At 50.2% G+C, this 20419-nt stretch overlaps 1 protein-coding gene across 1 annotated transcript; it reads left to right on the top strand.

The window, feature by feature from the left end:
* Nucleotides 1-3506: 3506 nt before the first annotated feature.
* On the top strand, nt 3507-19679 carry LOC125128407 (group 10 secretory phospholipase A2-like). Its single transcript, XM_047782762.1, has 5 exons — nt 3507-3638; nt 5098-5332; nt 6020-6170; nt 8119-8225; nt 19481-19679. The coding sequence occupies exons 1-5, from the start codon at nt 3507-3509 to the stop codon at nt 19621-19623; spliced, it is 768 nt and encodes a 255-aa protein (XP_047638718.1). The 3' UTR covers nt 19624-19679.
* The last annotated feature ends 740 nt before the right edge of the window (nt 19680-20419 follow it).

The following is a 20419-nucleotide window of genomic DNA, read 5'->3' on the forward strand; positions in this document are numbered from 1 at the left end:
TCACGGCAATGCCGGATCCTTAACCCACTGAGCAAGGCCAGGGGTCAAATCCTCATCCTCATGGATACTCGTTGTATTCATTAACAACTGAGGCACGATGGGAACTCCTTAATTTTTTTTGTCTTTTTTGTCTGTGCCTGGGGTATGCAGAAGTTCCTGGGCCAGGGATCCAACCCACACCACAGCAGCAGTGACAACACTGGATGCTTGACCCACTGAGCCATCAGGGAACTCCAGGACCTATGCATTTAAATTAATTTTCCTCCGTCCATATTGATTGGGAAATTCCTTGAAAGCAAAAGTCTTTCTAGATTTATGTGGGATATTTTATCCCCTGTGGCCTACGGAGAACTTCAGAAGAAAGAAAATGTTGTTTACCCATGTTTTGGAGTCTAAAACCTATAATCTGTGTGGACACGCCTTAACCTTACACCTGTTTTGTGTCAGGCAGGCCAGTGGTGGGTGATCAAGAAGAGACCCAAGTCTTGCCTTGAGGGGCTCACTCCGGCGGGGAGACAGTGATCTCAGAGTATGGCTGAGGGATGGTGTGATGTTTCAGGTTTTCATAGAAGCAGGGAGACGGAGGTTTGGCACCATGTAGAAATGAATTTGAATCTGGGTTCCCCTACTTCCCCTGAGCCTCAGTTTCTTCCAGTGAAATGGGAACAGCAGGGGCCTGAGGTTGTGAAAAGACCATGCACCTAATGTCCTTAGCACACCCTAGCGGGTGGGATGTGACATCCCCTTAATTGCCATCATCCTTAGGAAAGCTTGGCGGTGGCGATGCAGAGTCTAGGGTTCCACTCTCAGAGGCAGTTCTGCCTAATTGCGAAGGGCTAGCACCAGAGACAGAAGGAACAGACGAGTACCATGACTGTCACCTATTTCTTTCTCCCTCTCTCTTTTTTTTTCCCTTCTGCTTTTTAGGGCTGCTCCTGCGGCATATGTAAGTTCCCAGGCCTAGGGGTCTAATGGGAGCTACAGGTGCGACCTACACCACAACTCAAGGCAACACTGGATCCTTAACCCACTGAACGAGGCCAGGGATCGAACCTGCAACCTCATGGTTCCCCGTCGGATTCGTTACCGCTGATCCATCACGGGAACTCCTGTCATCTCCCTTTTTTTTTTTTTTTTCTTTTTTGCCTTTTGCCTTTTTCTAGGGCCGCTCCCGCGGCATATGGAGGGTCCCAGGCTAGGGGTCGAATCGGAGCTGTAGCCACCAGCCTACACCACAGCTCACGGCCACGCCGGATCCTTAACCCACTGAGCGAGGCCAGGGATCAAACCCACAACCTCATGGTTCCTCGTCGGATATGTTAACCACTGAGCCACGACGGGAACTCCTCCTGTCATCGCTTTCAATACTGAGCATCTATGGTGTAGTCTTCCTGGCCTCCCCAGGTCCCTTGGAGGCCTCCTTGAGCTTGACCTGATGAGGAGTCTGAGGAGGCGAGGAAGGGGAGGCGGGCTTGCTCACACGCACCTCCCTTCCCTTTCCCACCGCTGTTGCTTTAGCTTTTTTCACCAGAATATACTCAGTGACCTGGAGCAAGTCTTTGACCCGCCTCAGTTTCCGACCATGGTGGTGTTCGGGGGTGGGTAGTGGGTTGCAGAAGGCTGCTTTCGGGGGTAACAGGGACCCCAGGCTTCCCACATTCCAAGGGTTGATGATCGCGCCCGTCCCTCCCCCTTCCCACCCCCTGTCGGTCGCTCAGGTGAGCTCTGGGAGGGGCCCGCAGGGAACGATAACATCAACAGAGTACCTCGCATTTTCTGAGACTCGACCCGGGCTTCTTGTCTTTCCTGAGGAATTCTCGGCCCTCCCCCACTCCGCGACATCCCCGGGCGGATTCCTCCTGTGGGCCGGGAGCCCTTTCGACGACCGGGAAGCGGAGGGCTACAGCCTACCGGCACCGCTCGCGGACCGCCCCTGGCGGCCCCGCCCCGCCCGCTGGAGAGGGAGGCGGGGGCGGGGCCGGGGCGGGGCCATGGGCGGGCGGGGCGGGGCGTCGTGGAGGAGGCTGGGGCCCCCCGGCCACTGGCCCGCCAGACTGCCCCACACCTGCCACCCTCCGATGGGTCCGCTGCCTTTGTGCCCGCCAATAGGGCTGTCGCTGCTGCTGCTCCTGGGACCCGGCCTCGGGCTCAGCTGCAGGTGAGTGAGGGATGGGCCCCTTCCGAGGACCCAGGAATTCCTGGGACTCCTCCAGCTCCCCAGGGTCCCAGGAGCCTTATGGCCCTCAGCTTTCCTTTCTGTGGCGCATGGACACATTGCTTCCCACCTTCCCAGGAGCCCTGTCCCCTGTCCTCTCCAAGAGCCCCCACTCATTCAGGCCTCCCAGGAACCCAGATCTGGCCCAGCCCTTCCCTGGGGGCTCATTGTCCTCCCCAGACACCCTCTCCAGCCATTGTCATCCTCTCCGGCCATCAGATCTCCCCATCCACCTGGTCTAGGCTCCTGTGAACCGACCTTCCGCTCCACTTGTCCCTGGGGACTGCAGCAGCACTAAGAGGGGGACTCCAGGGGTGGGGCTGAGCAGGGGAAGAAGGGTCCCACCCTAACTGGGGCCAGGGAGGAATGTGATGTTGCCTTCTCACCCACCCCAATCATCACCCTTAGAGAAGTCCCCTCAGCAACGGCCCATTTCTGGGTGTACAGACACCCACAGGGAAATATACAGACGCTACAGGCATGGAACACAGTCAGACTCACCTGGGCGCTCAGGTATAGGGCTCATAGACAGGCTGACACACAGACACAGGCAAAGATATGCCAAGGGGAACACACACACACCCCTCTCAGGGACACTGAGACAGCTCCATATGGACACACACACAGAAGCACAAACACACAGTAACTCATAAACACACACACACACACACACACACACACACACACCCTCAGGCCGGTAGGAAGCCTGGACAGCCTTGGCCCTCCCAGCAGAGGCTGTCGTGGGCAGACAGAACAAACAACCCCCAGAATGACCTGCCCCACCTAAGCTGGCATGGAGAGAGTGTTTGCCTTGGTTACAGACCCAGTGCTGGGCATCCGCCCATGCCTGGGTTCCCCATAAGGCTGAGTCCGGGACCCTGAGATGCCAGAGTAGGGGTCAGGTCAGGGTGGAAGGACCTCCGGAACCACCTTTGGGGTGTGGCGTTGGAACCTGGCCCGTCAGATAAGCTTAGCCTGTGTTCCATGGGGCATGGTAGATCCAGGGGCCGAGGGCCTTTTTCTGAAAGCCCCACTGCATGCCAGGTGATGCCAAGCTGCCGATGGCAGTTATCTGAAGCTGGAGGGTCACTCCCACAAGCAGGCAGCAGCACAGAGTAACAAGGGCCCCTTTTGAGGCGAGGCAGATTCTAGAAGGAGGTGATCGGTGAGCTGGGCGAGGATGGGGTGAGGGCATTTGCTGTGTATGTGATGGGAAATTTACCTGGAGAAACAGGAAATGATGATGGAGGGCTGTGTGTGTCTGGGGGGCGGGGGTCGTTGAGAGAGGCCGATGGGGAAATGGGAGGGTCGGCCCCTGCAGGGCCTCGAGCTGAGGACCCTGAGCTCTACCTGGAAGGGGGAGGAGGGGGATGGGAGCTGCGAGGTCTCAGGCAGAGACGTGCGCAGTTGGGAGCAGCCTTCGGCAAGTCCCGTGAGAGCCGGGACTGGTCATCCAGAGAGGAAGGCAAACCTTTAACTCTAGACTCGTTTTCACATTTTGTTTCTATTCAGCTCACCTCTGTCCCCTTCATGAAGATACTCCTTTTTCCACAGAGAAAAAACGAAGTTGAATTTAATTTGGGCCTGGACGCTTTGAAAAACAATCAGTGTGATGACCTGTTCTAGGAGTTCCCGCCATGGCACAGTGGGTTAAGAACCTGACTGCAGCAGCTCGGTTGCTGCAGAGGTAGGTTCAGCCTTCATCCTGCCTGGTGCAGTGGGTTAAGGATCTGGGGTTGGCGGAGCTGTGGTTTGGAGTCAATCCCTGGCTGAGGAATGTCCATATGTCAGGAGTACAGCCGTTAAGAAACAAATGAAAGACTTGTTCTCGATAAAGAGAAATGAAAGAGGCATGATGTTAAAGTCCAGAGATTCTGCTCTGCTGCTCACCTGCCCAGGCAGCAGGACACCAGGATGGGTTCTTTCGCCTCTCTTAGCCTCAGTCTCGCCCTCTGTAAATGGGAGAATGGCTGCCCACAAGCCAAGGAGGCGCTGCCACTGACAATGACCTTGCTTGTCCACTGGGGAGCACAGTGCAGGGTGAAGTGATAGCATCTCCTTACTGCAGTCTGATTCTGTGTTTTTTCTTTAGCTCCTGGGTCAGGGATTGAATCCAAGCTGTAGCTGTGACCTATGCCACAGCTGTGGCAATGTATGATCCTTTTAATCCACTGCATCAGGCCAAGGATTGAACCCACAGCGACTTGAGCTGCTGCATTCGGATTCTTAACCCACTGCACCACAATGGGAACTCCTGATTGTGCTTTTTTTTTTTTTTTTTTTGGTCTCTTTAGGCCACACCTGCGGCATATGGAAGTTCCCAGGCTAGGGGTCAAATTGGAGCCACTGCTGCCGGCATGTACCACCGCTGATCTACACCACAGCCATGATAACACTGGATCCGAGCTGCATCTGTTCCAGCTTGCAGCAATGAGGGATCCTTAACCCACTGAGCAAGGCCAAGGATCAAAGCTACATCCTTATGGATACTAGTTGGGTTCTTAACCTGCTGAGCCACAATGGGAACTCCCTGATGGTGCTTTTTGACCAAACACCAGCCAGCATGGACTCATGGCCCTCACTGGAAGGAGGAGTCGCTCTGGGATTCTCTGATGCCCAGGTCGCAGCGGGTTTGGAGGCCCCTCACCCCCAGAGGTGGCCCCCTCGATCCCCTCTGCGCTGTCACCCTGGCAGGCCTCCTTCCCCCGCTGCTACTCGGGGAAGATAAGGAGCACTGGGTTGGGAGTCAGAAGCCCCTAATCAGCTCAGGTTCTTCTTGGCTGTGTGACTGGAGGGGTCGTCCTTCCCACCTGGGTCACCTCTTTTTCGACTGTGAGACACAAGTGTTCAAGTCGCACTGACTGTGTACTGCTATGTGCCAGAGCAGTGTGGGGGTCCAGAGAAATGACTGGAATCAGGTCACAGGGCCTCCCTGTGTGGGAGGAAGCGGTGCCTGGATGGTGAAAAATGAGGCGAAGCCGAGAGTCCCGAGCCAGAGTCTGGAGACCCAGAGACAGAGAGGCCCCCACACAGGAGCCCTCCTTGACAGCGGGGACCCCGTTCAGCTCACCTCTGACACCAGTGCCCAGCACAAGTGCCTGGACAGATATCTGATGTGTGACTGTGTCTGGAGTTGACAAGGGCACAGGTTTGGGAGTTAGGGTGTTCCCAGAAGAGGGACCAGTCTGTGAAAAGGCCCAGTGGTGAGATCTTTCAGAGGCTGTGGCTCTGTGGCCTGTTCTCTCTTCCATGGCTGCCTTGAAGATATTGATCATAATAGAACTTGTTATATGAGGAAAGCTTTACATGCATGATCTCATTTCATTATGTGGTGTGAGGTCCCCTTCTCCCCGTCTTACAGATGAGGAAACCAAGGCACAGAGAGGTAGTTCCCGTTGTGGCTCAGTGGTTAATGAACCCAACTAGGAACCATGGGGTTGAGGGTTTGATCCCTGCCCTTGCTCAGTGGGTTAAGGATCCAGCGTTGCTGTGAGCTGGCGTGTAGTTCGCAGACATGGCTCAGATCCCACGTTGCTGTACCTATGTTGTAGGCTGGCGGCTACAGCTCCAATTGGACCCCAGTCTGGGAACCTCCATATGCCGCCCATGCGTCCCTAGAAAAAGCAAAAAGAGCAAAAACAAACAAACAAACAAACCAAGGCACGGAGAGATTGTGTTGTCCAAGATCACACAGATTGGAAGTAGGAGAAGCAGGATCCAATCTCAGAGAGTCATCCAGGCCCTTTCCCCAAGACCAGGGCAGCCCTGACCTGCAACCTCTAACCTTTGTCCCCACCCCTCCAGCTTCCCAAAGGTCACATGTGCACCGACGTGGGCTCATCGAACTGGCAGGGACTGTGAATTGCGTTGGTACCCGCACCCCCGTGGCCTACATGAACTACGGCTGTTACTGTGGCCTGGGTGGCCATGGCCAGCCCCTGGATGCCATCGACTGGTAAGTGCCTGCTTTGGGCTGGAAGGTCCCCGCCCCCTGGGGTAGTTAAGGCTCAGGAGGCAATACCCCAAACCAAGGTTGGGCTTAAATTAGGAAGAGCTGGAGTTCCCATTGTGGCGCGGTGGAAGCGACTCCGACTAGTATCCATGAGGTTGCGGGTTCAATCCCTGGCCTTGCTCAGTAGATTAAGGATCTGGCAGTTGCCGTGAGCTGTGGTGTAGGTCACAGATGCGACTCGGATTTGGTGTTGCTGTGGCTCTAGTGTAGGCCAGCAGCTGCAGCTCCGATTCGACCCCTAGCCTGAGAACCTCCATATGCTGTGGGTGTGGCATTAAAAAAGCAAATAAATAAATAAACAAATTAGGAAGAGCCCAGGGCACATGTGCTACTTACGGGCAGAGGGACTCCTGGGTAACACGGCCAGTGAGGCCAAACCTTGGTGCCAGCTGCCCCCACTCTGCCCATTGATTACTTTCGCTAAAAAAGAGACATATCATTGACCAGACTTATTATGCATAGGAAATGTTCTGAGAACCCTGTCGAATCCTCACAACAGCCCAATTTCAGAGATGAAGAAGGTGAGGCAAAGAAAGATCAACCTGCCTGGGGCCACATAGAGAGTAAGGGGTGGGGACTGGGATCTGAACCCAGGCAGCCCTGGCTGGATTCATGCCCCTAGTCACTGCCCTTCTGCTGCTGCTGTGTGAGGCGGGGCTGTTCTGTGTGTGTTGGTGGGGGGGCTATGGGCTTTGATCTTAAGTGACTTCCTCTCCTTTGCCCTCAGGGCCATGGCCATCCAAGGAGGCAGATACAGTGGCAATCCCCCTTTTATACACGGGCCCCTCCGAGGCTTAAAGGGCCACTCATCCATTTCTACTTAGTGCCAGTAGGGGGTGGAGGGCAGGATGCGATAGTCTCCTCCTGGGCTCCAAGGAGGTCATTGTTCCTGACAGGCCTTTACCCAGCCTCGTGCCTGTGAGGCTCCCGCCGTGGGCCCTGCCCTCCCCCAGTCTGCTCGTCTGGTTCCTGAGCACCTTTCCAGATGCTGCCCGGAGGTCACAGCCTCTAGGAAGTCTTCCCTGAAGCCTCCTCTGGCTCCCAGGATCCCCTCTCCTCACCCTGAATTCCAGCACCTCTTGTGGCATCTGGTAGCTTCTCTGCCTGCCCCATCAGACGGGAGCTCCTCAAGGGTGGAGGGGACTCTGGCTGCCCTGTCCCTGCCAGACCCCACCCAACATAGAGAGGGGCTGTGGGCTGGATGGACACGATAGCAGCAAACGATTGTGTAATGAGCAAGTCCCCAGACGTTGGTGGGTGTTTCTCATGGAATTTGTGTATTATTCTCATTTTTACCATTGTTACTGAGGTCCCATCATGTGGCAGGCCCTGGGCTGGACACCGGTGACGCCGTAGGCAACAGGACAGAAAGGGCCCCGCCCCCGCAGAGGTCTGGTCAGAGGAAGGCAGATGCTCATCAGTCTTCTCCCTAATGCTGGTCTCATCATACACCTGCCTGGAGGGCGGGAGCCTGGTTTTATGAGAGGGTTTAACCAGGATATCATCAGAGCCTGGGGTGAGAGGGGATCTGGTTGGCCTCCTGGCAGCGGAGCTGGTGCTTGGGCTGAGACCTCAAGCTGGAAAGGTGGGCGCAAAGTTCTCCCAGGCAGAGGGCAGAGTAGGGGGCTGAGTGAGGAGGTTCCTCTCTCCAGGAACAGAGGAGAGACTCAGAGAGCGAGGCAGGCTTGCCTCGAGCCTGGCCAAGGGATGGAGGCCTCACAGGTCAGCGGAATTTATTTCCCAGGATGGGGATTGTCTAAGGCAAAGCTTGGACCAGAAGAGGCTGTCCCCCTGTGGGTCTGCACTTGCTCCCAGTCCTGGCACAGGCTGACGCCCAGGAGAGCATCCTTGCCTTCACTCACCTGCTGGTCTGCCTGTCTGCCACCCACAGGTGCTGTCACTACCACGACTGCTGCTACAAACGTGCCGAGGACGCTGGCTGCAGTCCTAAGATGGACCGCTACTCCTGGAAGTGCATCGATCAGCACATCCTGTGTGGTGAGTTCCCAGCATCTGATCCAGTCACAACCGTTTCCTAAAGCTTAGCGGGGCTTCCAACTACAGGCGGGGCCTGCCTCTCCCATCTGCTCCAGGCTCCACCATGCCCTATTGTGCGTCTGACTGAGGCCAAGTGTCAATGACCATGTTGCATATCCCTTGTGCCATTGATGTTGTTATGGAAAGGGAATGTTTCTGTCAAACCTAGGAAAACAGCAGGTAGGTCAAAAGGCCGGATGCTTTGAGAAAACTGGGAGTAGCAAGCCCCCTTGTCACCGTGGAGAGAAGGTGCCTGGGTTTCGCGTGTCCCCTTTGCTTCCTTCAATAGCACTGCCTGCCCAGGGAACGTTTGAGTTTGCAAACCCTGGCCTGGGAGTCAGCAGCTTCGTCGGTGATTCAGGTATTGTGATGTTGGCTGAGCCTTGATCTCCGAGCCTCAGTTTCCTCATTGGTGAACTGGGAGCAGAAATCAAGCCAGCCTGCCATGAGGGTGAAGTGATGGTGCCATGGTGCTTCCTGCCTAGTAGAGGTCATTACCTGACTGTTAAGGAGATGACCCCACGTGGAACCTCTGGTGAGGATGACGGGGTTCTGTTCCATCAAGCTCAGGATCTGGGGGAGTACACGAACACAGTTCTGAGTAATCCTGAACATCCCGAGGAAAATGAGCTCTCTTTCAATTATCTTTTCATCTTCCTAATTTTGTGAAATTAGGAGAAAGTCTCGGTTCAGTGTCACTTTATTCATTCATTCATTCATTCATTTTTATGGTGTACCCATGGCATGTGGCTGTTCCCAGGCCAGGGATGGAATCCGAGCCTCAGATGCAATCTATGCTGTAACGCTGGATCCTTTAACTCACCGTGCCCGGCTGGAGATCGAACACGTGCCTCTGCAGTGACCTGAGCAGCTGCAGTTGGTTTCCTAACCCACTGCGCCCCAGCAGGAACTCCAGTTCAGTGTTACTTCAGCTTTACCACCCCTGGGACACTTGCTGATCCTTCTAACAGAGTACAGCCTTACTCAAAAGCAGTTCTAGGAGTTCCCGTTGTGGCACAGTGGAAACAAATCCGACTAGGAACCATGAGTTTTTGGGCTCGATCCCTGGCCCCACTCAGGTGGATTAAGGATCTGGCATTGCTGTGAGCTGTGGGGTAAGTTGCAGACACGGCTTGGATCTGGCATTGCTGTGGCTGTGGTGTAGGCTGGCAGCTGTAGCTCCACTTAGACCCCTAGCCTGGGAACTTCCATGTGCTGCAGGTGCGGCCCTAAAAAAAGCAAAACCAAACAAAAACAGTTCTAGGAGTTCCCTGGTGGTACAGTTGGTTAAGGGTCTGGTGTTGTCACTGCTGTGGCATGGGTTCTATCCCTGGCCCAGGAACTTCCATATGCTGCAGATGTGCCCCCCACCAACTCCAAAAACAAAACAAAACAAAACAAAACAAAAAACCCAAAAAACCCCTAAACAGTTCTGGTCTTACATTTAATTCTGGCTTTAAAAAAATCATTGTCTATCTGCCTATTTATCTACTTATCTTTAACCACCAGCTGCATGTCTTTAGTGAGGATAATCGTAACAAAATCTAACATTGCTCTACATTTTACTTGACCAGCGCTTCTGCAGCTAAAAGGAAGATAAAACCGCAGTTTAAAATATTGCATCCCTGGGCCAACCCGACTGGTTTTTAAAACAAAACAATAGGAAAAGGAGTGAGGTATTTGTTTTTAAGATTACCTGCTGATGGATGGTATTTTCTACCTACGGTTTCCTTTCAAATAAATTAAAAAGCTGAGTCAATGGAAAAAACAGGAACTGAAGAATAGTACAGACACGATGTAGGTAAGCCTGGAGTTCTGGCAGTGAAACTCCACCTTATCTGAGGAGCTAGAAATGACTCAGACAACTGGTTCCATAACTTTTTTTCTTTTTACTTTGAATTGAGACTAGAGATGATATAAAAATTAACGACTTTTTTTTTCTTTTTATGGAAACACCTGTGGCATAAGGACATTCCCCGCCTAGGGGTCAGATCAGAGCTGCAGCTGCCAGCCTATGCCACAACTTGTGGCAGTGCCACATCTTGAACCCACTGAGCAAGCTCAGGGATTGAACCTTCATCCTCGCTGACACTATGTCAGGTTCTTAACCCACTGAACTGCAACGGAAGCTCCGAAATTACCCAATTTAAAGTGTACAATTCATAGAGTTCCCTTTGTGGCTCGGCAGTAACAAATCCGACTAGTAACCATGAGGATGCGGGTTTGACCTCTGGCTTCACTCAGTGGGTTAAAGGATCTGGCATTGCCATGAGCTGTGGTGAAGGTCACAGGTGTGGCTCAGATCTTCCGTTGTTGCGGCTGTGGCCTAGGCTGGCAGCTACAGCTCCAATTCGACCCCTAGCCTGGGAACTTTCATATGCCGCATGTTCAGCCCTAAGAAAAGCAAAAATAAATAAAAATTAAAGTGTACATTTAGTGATATTTAATACATTCACAATGTCCTCCAACTACCATCTCTATCTAGTTTCAAACATTTTCATCAACACTACCCACCTCCCAAAAATCCCATATCCGATTAAGTAGTCAGCCCTCATGCTCCCTCCAGCCAGCACCTGGCAGCTACCAATTCGCTTTCAATTTCTATTAATTTATCTGTTCTAGATATGCCACATAAATGAAATTGTACAATACGTATCCTTTTGTGTCTGGCTTCTTTCGCTTAGCATCATGTTTTCAGGAGTCATCCATGTTGTAGCCTGTATCTGAACTCTATTCCTTTTTATCGCTGAGGAATATTTCATTGTAGGTATATCCCACGTTTTGTGTATCCACCATCCATTAGTGGACACTGGGTTGTTTGCACCTCTTGACCACTGTGATGTAGGCCAGCAGCTGCAGATCCCACTCGACCCTTAGCCCGGGAACTTCCATATACTGCAGGTATGGCTTTAAAAAAAAAAAAAAAAAAAAGGAGTTCCCTGTTGTGGCGCAGTGGTTAACAAATCCGACTAGGAACCATGAGGTTGCAGGTTCGGTCCCTGCCCTTGCTCAGTGGGTTAATGATCCAGCGTTGCCGTGAGCTGTGGTGTAGGTTGCAGACGCGGCTTGGATCCTGAGTTGCTGTGGCTTTGGTGTAGGCTGATGGCTACAGCTCCAATTCGACCCCTAGCCTGGGAACCTCCATATGCCTGCGGGAGCGGCCCAAGAAATAGCAAAAAGACAAAAAAAAAAAAAGAGTGTCCTTGTGTTGTTGAATTGTAAGAGCCCTTTATATATTCTGGATAGTGGACTCTAGCATATATGCGATTTGCAAATATTTCCTACCATTCTATTGTCTTTTCATTGTCTTGGTAATGTCTTTGATATACAAAAGTTTTAATTTTGATAAAGTCCAATTTATCTCTTTTGTCTTTGGTTAGTTGTTTTTGGTGTCCTAAGAATCCATTGCCAGATCTAAGGTCATGAACGTTTACCCTTTTTCTTTGAACAGTTTTATAGTTTGAACTCTCACATTTAGGTGTTGGGCTATTTTGAGTCAATTTTTACATTTCATGGGTGGTAGGGATCCACCTTTATTCTTTTGTGTGTGGATATCTAGTTGTTGAAGAGACTCTTTTTTTCTTCATTAAATAGTCTTGGTACTTTTCTTGAAAATCACTTAGCCCTAAGCCTCTCTGAGCCTGTTCCCTTCCTTGGAAGGTGGGTGTTGTAAAGATGAAAAAAAGGGGGGGCATTATAATGTGATACTCATGTATCAGATGGAGGTGTTTACTTTCTTCCTTCCCTTCTCCTCCATCCTTCACCTTCATATATGAACCTCGCTCTGACCTCCATCACCTCCACATGAGGGATTGAGGATCTCCATGAAAATCCCAGCTTCTGCAGATGGGGTCTGCCCTAGCAGGAAAGAGGAAACCCTAAGGATTACGTAAGAGGATGTTTTAGATAGGCATCTATTCTCAGCTGCTTCTTTTTGGTCTGAATTAGGAGTTGGCTTAAAGCAAGGCTGAATTAATATGGAGACACGACATCAATTTTTAGGACTGAAAGTACCCCAAGCATCATCTTATCCAATCTCAGTTAATTTTTTCTTTTTTTTTTCCTTTTTTTTTTTTTTTTTGGCTGCACCCAAGGCATGTGGAAATTCCTGGGCCAGGGGTCAAACCCAAGCCACAGTCGGAACTCCAGTCACAGCAGTGACAATGCCAAGCCCTTAACTGCTAGGCTGCCAGGGAACTCCCAACACTCTCACTTACTTTAAAAAAATTTTAATTTTAGAAGTTTTATTTATGTATTTCTTTTGGCTGCACCCACAGCCTGTGGAATTTTCCAGGCTAGGGATCAAACCCAAGCCACAGCAATGACAGTCCTTAGCTGCTAGGCCAGCAGGGAACTCTCCAACCCTCTCATTTCAAAATTTTATGGATTGATTGATTTTGGCTGCACCCACGCCATGTGGAAGCTCCCAGGCCAGGGATCAAACCCGAGCCACAGCAGTGACAACACCAAGTCTGTAACTACTAGGCCACCAGGGAACTCCTCAACCCTCTCATTCAGAGTTGGGGAAATGAAGCCCAGGGAGAGAAGCGATTTGCTTAACCTGGGGTGATAGACCCACTTCTGGGCATGGTCCCTGTCCCCAAACTGCCCCCTTCCCCTGAGGGGCAGAGAGGGAGGGACGTGGACCTTAAATGGGAAATCTGTTAAAGACTGATCTCTTCGCCCTTCAGCCTACATGTTCTGCTTGCCCCTCACCATGTAAAAATGAGGTTTGTGAAATATTTATTGGTGTGTCTGCTGGTGGAGTCTGTGCCTGTTTACAGAACTGCCCTCCCTGAACCGAATGAAGAGAACCAAAATACCTATTATGCATTTTTGGCTAAAAATATTCTCTTATTCTGTTTGGAGATATTCTGAACATAGTTGTTTACTTAATTACAGGTGTGGCTCATTTTCCATTTATGGGCCTGACAAATATATTTTGAAAAATGTTAAGCATATAATAATATTTACTGGCAGGCCTTTATTTTAAATGTAACCCTTGGGAGCTTCATTTTCTTTTTTTTTTAGGGCTGCACCTGAGGCACATGGAGGTTCCCAGGCTATGGCCCTAATCAGAGCTACAGCTGCTGGCCTCCACCACAGCCACGCCAGGGCCAGATCCGAGCTGCATCTGTGACCTACACCACAGCTCATGGCAACGCCGGATCCTTAACCCACTGAGCAAGGCAGGGGATCAAACCTGCAACCTCGTCGTTCCTAGTTGGATTCATTTCCGCTGCGCCACAATGGGAACTCCTGAGTTTTTATTATTCTTGAATAGCATGATGCTCTTGGGCTCCTGAGGCCATGGGCAGTGAGACCAAACCTTGCTTTTGAAAAAATCTTTCTTGCTCAAGGAGACGGGAGCATAATTATGGGACATGCAGGTGTTGGGTCTGCAAATTCTGGGGTGGAACTCTGACCCACCCCTTCCAGCTCTGTGCCCTTGGGTAAGTTCCTGAATCCTTCTGAGCTTCAGTTGCCTCATCTATAAAATGGGAACAATGAAACTCTGGTGCTGGGTTTGTATAAGAATTTGAAATGCTCGGAATTCCCTTGTGGCTCAGTGAGTTAAGAACCCTGCTAGTAGAGTTCCTGTTGTGGTGCAGCAGAAACAAATGCAAATAGGAACCATGAGGTTGCAGGTTCGATCCCTGTCCTCACTCAGTGGGTTAAGGATCCAGCATTGCCATGAGCTGTGGTGTAGGTCACAGAAGTGGCCTGGATCCTGCGTGGCTGTGGCTGTAGCTGGCAGCTGTAGCTCTGATTCGACCCCTCACCTGGGAACCTCCATATGCCATGTGTACGGTCCTGAAAAGCAAAAAAAAGAACCCAGCTATCTATAAGGATGCCGGTTCGATCCCCGGCCTTGCTCAGTGGGTTAAGGATCCAGAGTGGCCACAAGCTGTCGCATAGGTGGCAGTTGCAGCTCCAATCTGGCATTGCTGAGGCTGTGGTGTAGGCCGGCAGCTGCAGCTCTGATTCCACCCCAGCCTGGGAACTTCCATATGCCACAGGTGTGCCCTAAAAAGACAAAACAAGAATTGAAAATGCTGTATGGCTTTTCTGTATTTTCCCCACAAATATTATTGAGAATGTACCCTTGAAACCATCATGGTCAGTAAAAGAAGCCAGACACAAAAGGTCACCCATCCTATGATTCCATGTATATGAAGTGTCCAGACTAGGCAAATCCTTAGAGACAGAGAGTATATTAGCGGTTGCCAGGGACTCTGGAGAGGGGAAGTGAGGAGTGACTTAGTAACTATGGGATTTCTTTTGCGGTGAGAGAAATGTTTTGGAACTAGGTAGCAGTGATGGTCGCACCACATTGGGAATGTACTAAATGCCACTGCCTTGTGCACTTTAAAATGGTGAGGATGGGAGCGCCCATTGTGGCTCAGCAGCAGTGAACCCAACTAGTATCCATGAGGACTCGGGTTCAATCCCTGGCCTTGCTCAATAGGTTAAGGATGCAGTGTTGCGGTGAGCTGTGGCGTAGTCACAGGCATGGCTCAGATCCTTTGCTGCTGTGGCTGTGGTGTAGGCCGGCACCTGCAGCTCCGATTGGACCCCTAGCCTGGGAACTTCCACATGCCGTGGGTGTGGCCCTAAAAAGCAAATAATAATAATAATGATAACAACAGTGAAGCCTGACAGTCGTCTGAAGTGGAGAGCCTCCATCTTGACGCCACGGACATCGCTGGCTGGATGACCCTGTGTTGCGGGAGGCTGGGCTGGGGGCTGAGGTGGTTTAGCAGCATCCCTGGTCTCACCCACCAGAAGCCAGCAGCAGGGACAACTGAAAATCTCTCCAGATGTGGCCAAACACCCCCTGGGGGAGATGACAGCCCATGGCTGATGGGTCTGTGACAGGAATGTATGCTGACCACTTCCCTATCAACTGCTGGTCACGGTTTGCAGAGACCGTGGCTTTTCCCAAGTCTTTGTGTGCCTGTGAGAAGGCTATATAGGGTTGAGTCCTAGAATTGTTGGGTCAGATGGTGTATTTGAGGCATCTCTAGAATTCATTTGTAAAAAGGGCTGGGGGGGCAGCTGGAAAGGGGCTGGAGAACTTGTCCTGGAGGGGTCTTTATGGGGCAAGGGCAATTAAAAAAAACCTAAATTGTGTTTATCGTAGAGGCTGGTGAGACCTGGTAAAGACTGGGGGAGGGGAGACTAGGGCCACCAAAGACCCCATAAGCCACCTCCCTTGAGCACTGCCATTGAGTGGTTTGGATATTGTAAGTCTAACAAACGACAAACTGCAACAGCTGCCCTCCAAATTCTGCTACTTGAGATGGCTTTTGCCATGATGAAAGCCATCATATAGCTCAAAGTGGAAAAGTATCAAATTACAAAATGCAAAAGTGTTATGGGAAATAAAACTCCCATAGACACTACCCAGACAACTACTTGGAGAACTTTCCAGTGTTCGGGGTTTTTATTTTATTTTTTAAGGGTTTTGTCTTTTTTGAGTACATACTATATAAGAAATATAGCAGCACGTTTTGGACCTCTTTTTTTCTCTTAAATATAAGCTGTTTCTCATGTCATTAAAACTCTAGCAGGAGTTCCTAGTGTGGCGCTACGGGATCGGCGGCATCTTGGGGACAGTGGGATGCAGATTCCAGCCCCGAGCCTGGTGCAGAGGCTTAAGGATCTGGTGCTGAAGCTACAGCTTAGGTCACACCTGCAGCTCAGATCTGATCCCTGGCCCAGGAACTCCATATGCCTCAGGGCTGCAAAAAAAAAAAAAAAAAAAAAAAAAAAAGAGAGAGAGAGAAAGCAAACTCTAGTGAACAATGCTCTGTTACAAGCCTGGATTTGTAAGGGTGGGGGTGTGCCCCAGAGTGGACATCTGTTCCCTCCTGCAGACAAGCCATGAGGCCTGGGGTCAGGCGGAGCTGGGTTGGGGCCTCAGTCCCCAAGGCACCCCCCCCCCACCCCCGGATTTCTCTTCTGTAAAGCTGGGGCGCTGAGAAGACTGGGTCGGATGGGGACCATAAGGCCAGCCCTTTGCCCAGTGCCTGGCTCTGCATAACTGCAAGGCAGGCTCCTCTTGCCTCGACGTTTCCTGTTACCCATACACTGAATTACAACCAAGGCAGTCTGCAGAACTTAAACACAGGCTTTGGGAATGGGGAGGGGAGTGGCTGTGTTCCACCCTCTTCTTGCAATCGTTTTACCAAGTGTGGGAAGCTTGATAAATGAATTTAAGTAAGAAAGATTTTCCCTTTTCAGGGATTTCCCGTTGTCGACTCAGTGGAAATGAATCCAACTAATATCCATGAGGATGTAGGTTCGATCCCTGGCCTCGATCAGCGGGTTAAGGATCCAGCATTGCCGTGAGCTGTGGTGTAGGTGGTGGATGAGGCTTGTGTTGCTGGCTGTGTCATGGGTGGCAGCTGCAGCTCTGATTCCACCTCTATCCTGGGAACATCCACATGCCACAGGTGCGGCTCTGAAAATGCTAAAAACAAACAAACAAACAAACAAAACAAACTTCCTTTTAAGTCCTTTGTTAAATTTTTCCAATTAGGCAAGGAGGAAGTATCAATGGAATGATGGTCTGACTGCTGGAGGGGGTAAACCTCTCTTATACTTGCTAATCTCTCCCCAACCCTTTAAAAAAAAAAAAAACAAACGAAACAGTTTAGAGGCTTCAGATGGGCAACTGCATCTAACTAGACTAATATTAGAACATTATCTCCACTGGTTTTTATTGTTGTTTTTGCTTGCTTTCTTTGTTTTTCAGTCCGTTTCTTGTACTGTGGTTTAAGACTTTGGTTTTCCATGAATGTCAGTGATAGAATTTATTAATGCTATTTAATACCAGTTAGCATAATGAAATCAGAAGGTATTTAATCATTGACTTACTGTTCGACAAAGAGGGGATGTAAAGCTGCCAGGAGCCTAAGTTTGGGAAACCCTGTGTGCAGCCATGGAGATAAACACTCAGGTCATTATAGGGCCAGGGGGTGCCGGCTGCTGATTGACAGCCCCGCCCATCACTCCACTGCCTCCTGGTGCTGCCAGGCTCCCCAAGTCTTGCCCTGAGAGAGAAGCTGATGAATTTTTTGTCTTTTGCTTCGCCCTGCTAGGATCTCCAAGGAACCTGTGCATTTTTGCTTTTGTGGTTTTTGTTGGTTGGCTTGTTTGTTTGTTTTGCTTTTTAGGGCCACACCAGCAGCATATGGAGGTTCCCAGGCTAGGGGTCCAATTGGAGCTATAGCGAGCGGATGGCCTACACCACAGCCACAGCAATGTAAGATCCAAGCTGCATCTGTGACCTACACCACAGCTCACCACAATGCTGGAGCCTTAACCCCCTGAGGGAGTCCAGGGATCAAACCCGCAACCTCACCGTTCACAGTTGAATTGTTTCTGCTGCGCCACGATGGGAACTCCAGAACTTGTACATTTAAAAAGGGATCATTTTTGTTGTTGTTGTCTTTTTATTGCCACATCCGAGGCATATGGAGGATCCCAGGCTAGGGGTCTAATCGAAGCTACAGCCGCCAGCCTACACCACAGCCACAGCCACGCCAGATCTGAGCCGCATCTGCAGCCTACACCACAGCCCACGGCAACACTGGATCCTTAACCCACTGAGCGAGGCCGGGGATTGAACCTGCAACCTCATGGTTCCTAGTCAGTTTCTGCTGTGCCACGACGGGAACTCCAGAACCTATGCATTTAAGAGGGGATCTCTAAAGATGATCTCGCACCTTAAGGTCAGCTATGGCTCACGAGCACCTGCTGTATGCCCTGAGTTACACCAACTCATTCTCCCAAGAGCCCTTAGAAGTATGTACTTTTAGTATCCTCATGTGGCTCCTGTGGAAACTGCCTGGGAGGGATGAAGTGCTGTGCCCACAGGTACACAGCTACGATACCCATGGCCAAGCTGGCTACCTCATCCTTCACTGTGTCTCTGGGAGGAATTTGGAAGGACTTAATAGTAGGATTTTTGCCCCTATTTATGAGAATAATTAAAAGCCCATAGTCAAAGGCAGGTGATGTATTCATAGCAGTTATACCTTCTACAGTAGTAAGATACACAACGTGATGATTACAAAATCTAGGGAGTTCCCATTGTGGCTCAGCGGTAACGAACCTGGCTAATATCGGTGAGGATGCAGGTTCGATCCCTGGCCTTGCTCAGTGGCTTAAGGACCTGGCATTGGTGAGCTGTGGTGTAGGTTTGCAAACTCAGCTCAGATCCCGTGTTGCTGTGGCTGTGGTATAGGTTGGCAGCTGCAGTTGAGATTCGACGCCTAGCCTAGGGCGGCCCTAAAAAGCAAGGGAAAAAAAAAAGTTTCCAACCCAGATTTATCTTTGGATGGCAACCTTTATGTCTCTGTGTAAGGCAGGGCCAGGATGGAAGGGAGAGATGGAATACATGATTGTTACTGAAAACGAGTTTTAGATAGTTTCATGTCATCTGCCTATAGGGACGATTTTTACCTCTTCTCTTCCAGTTTGGATACCTTTTCTTTTTCTTGACGGATTGCTATGGCTAGGACTTCCAATCCATTGTTGAATAGAAGCATTGAAAGTCGGCATCCTTGTCTTCTTCCAGATTTTATCTGGAAGGCTTTCAGCTTTTCACCATTGGGGTATTTATTATATTGGCTGCGGGAATAAGCTCTTTTCTTGAAGGAGCATCTGAAAGAGACTTGGAGAACAAAGGCAGAGAAATGCAGATGGAGGCAACATAGATGGAATGCCTCCCCAGGGCCAACCAAGCCCCTGCAGGGCACTTTACATGGGCTTTCTCCCCCAGGCGTCCCAGTCACCTGCAAAGTGGACAGTGTCCCCATCTAAGTGAGGGCTTGGCTCAGAACGTTCAGATAAGATCACGCAGCTAGGAAGGAGCAAAGCAGATGTTCCAAAAAAGCCTGATGGTTCCCAGGCGTCTACTGCTTATCTAAACGGATTCTCACATGCAAGGTTGAATACGGATGCAGAAGCCAAGAGGCACATGGACTTGGGACTTCCATCTGAAAGCCCTTCCCTGGCAACTTCAATTTCCTTTTCTGTAAAATTGGGGCAGACATCTCCTCCCTCTGGACTTGCCTCGATGATGGAGATCACATCGGAACTGTCACCCGGATGCAATTGATGGCCCTCTTGCCTCCAGCTTGACTGGTTTATCCTCAGGTCACTGCGAGTCCCTGCCTTAACCTCACTCTCCCCACTTCTTCTAGGACCAGCGCAGGACAAATGTCAAGAACTCATGTGCAAGTGTGACCAGGCGGTTGCTTACTGCTTAGCCCAAACCGAGTACAACATCAAGTACCTCTTCTACCCCCGTTTTCTGTGTGAAAAGGACTCACCCAAATGTGACTGACTAGCCTGACTTGAAATGTCTTTTTTGCACAAGGAAATAAAACTCCTTTTCGCGTATCAAGAGTCTTATTCAGTCCTTTGCAGAAGGGAACTGAGGCCAAGTGTTCAAGCTGCAGCCCTAATGTTTGCTTTCTCTGCTGTCCTGGAACTTGGGGCTGGAGCCAGTTTAGTTTCCACTTTGATTAATGTCAAAAGTCCCATGCCTGTTTTGTAAAGCCCCAACTGTATTTACGACTGTCTTGGGTTTGGTACCATTTTTGAGGTTCCATCTTGGTGAAAAGGGCTGAGCTTCGGGGCTGGGCTGAAGCAACACACAAGATGGCCCACACGATATCCAACCTTGTGAAGTTCAAGTCTGGCAGTTATGAGCTCGAGACGTTTTCCCTATCCTGCTCCACCTCAACTGTTAACTGTTGTAACTCAGCAGTTAAACTTATTTCCTGATTGCTCATCATTAAGAAGAGAGAGAAATACAAGGGAGGAAAAAAAAAAAAAATCAAATTCCCACAGTCCAGAATAACCACTTTTAGCATCCTAGTGTGCTGTACATTCATCTCGTCTGTTTTAAAACTGTAACTCTCTACTATATGATTTTCATAACTTTTCCCCCGTTTCTCCATGTCTTAAAAAAAAAAATCTTTGGAAACTTCATTTTAAATGGTTGTATTGCTAGCTTTTGGATACTGGTGCTATTTCCTATTTTTATCAACTATTGATGTGATGAGGATGCTTGTGAATAAATCTTTGCTCTCCCTCCTTATTATTCTTTACCTGAGATGTATTTAAATGCAATTCTT

The sequence above is a fragment of the Phacochoerus africanus genome, chromosome 5, assembly GCF_016906955.1.
Source record: "Phacochoerus africanus isolate WHEZ1 chromosome 5, ROS_Pafr_v1, whole genome shotgun sequence".
NCBI classification, from domain to species: Eukaryota; Metazoa; Chordata; class Mammalia; order Artiodactyla; family Suidae; genus Phacochoerus; species Phacochoerus africanus.

Bases quoted from the DNA above. Each gene is read 5' to 3' on its own strand.
- LOC125128407 (XM_047782762.1), top strand. From the start codon at position 3,507: ATGGGGAAATGGGAGGGTCGGCCCCTGCAGGGCCTCGAGCTGAGGACC. The intron at 5,333-6,019 runs GTGACTGTGTCT...CCACCCCTCCAG, and splicing joins CCTGGACAGATATCTGATGT to CTTCCCAAAGGTCACATGTG. The intron at 8,226-19,480 runs GTGAGTTCCCAG...CACTTCTTCTAG, and splicing joins CGATCAGCACATCCTGTGTG to GACCAGCGCAGGACAAATGT.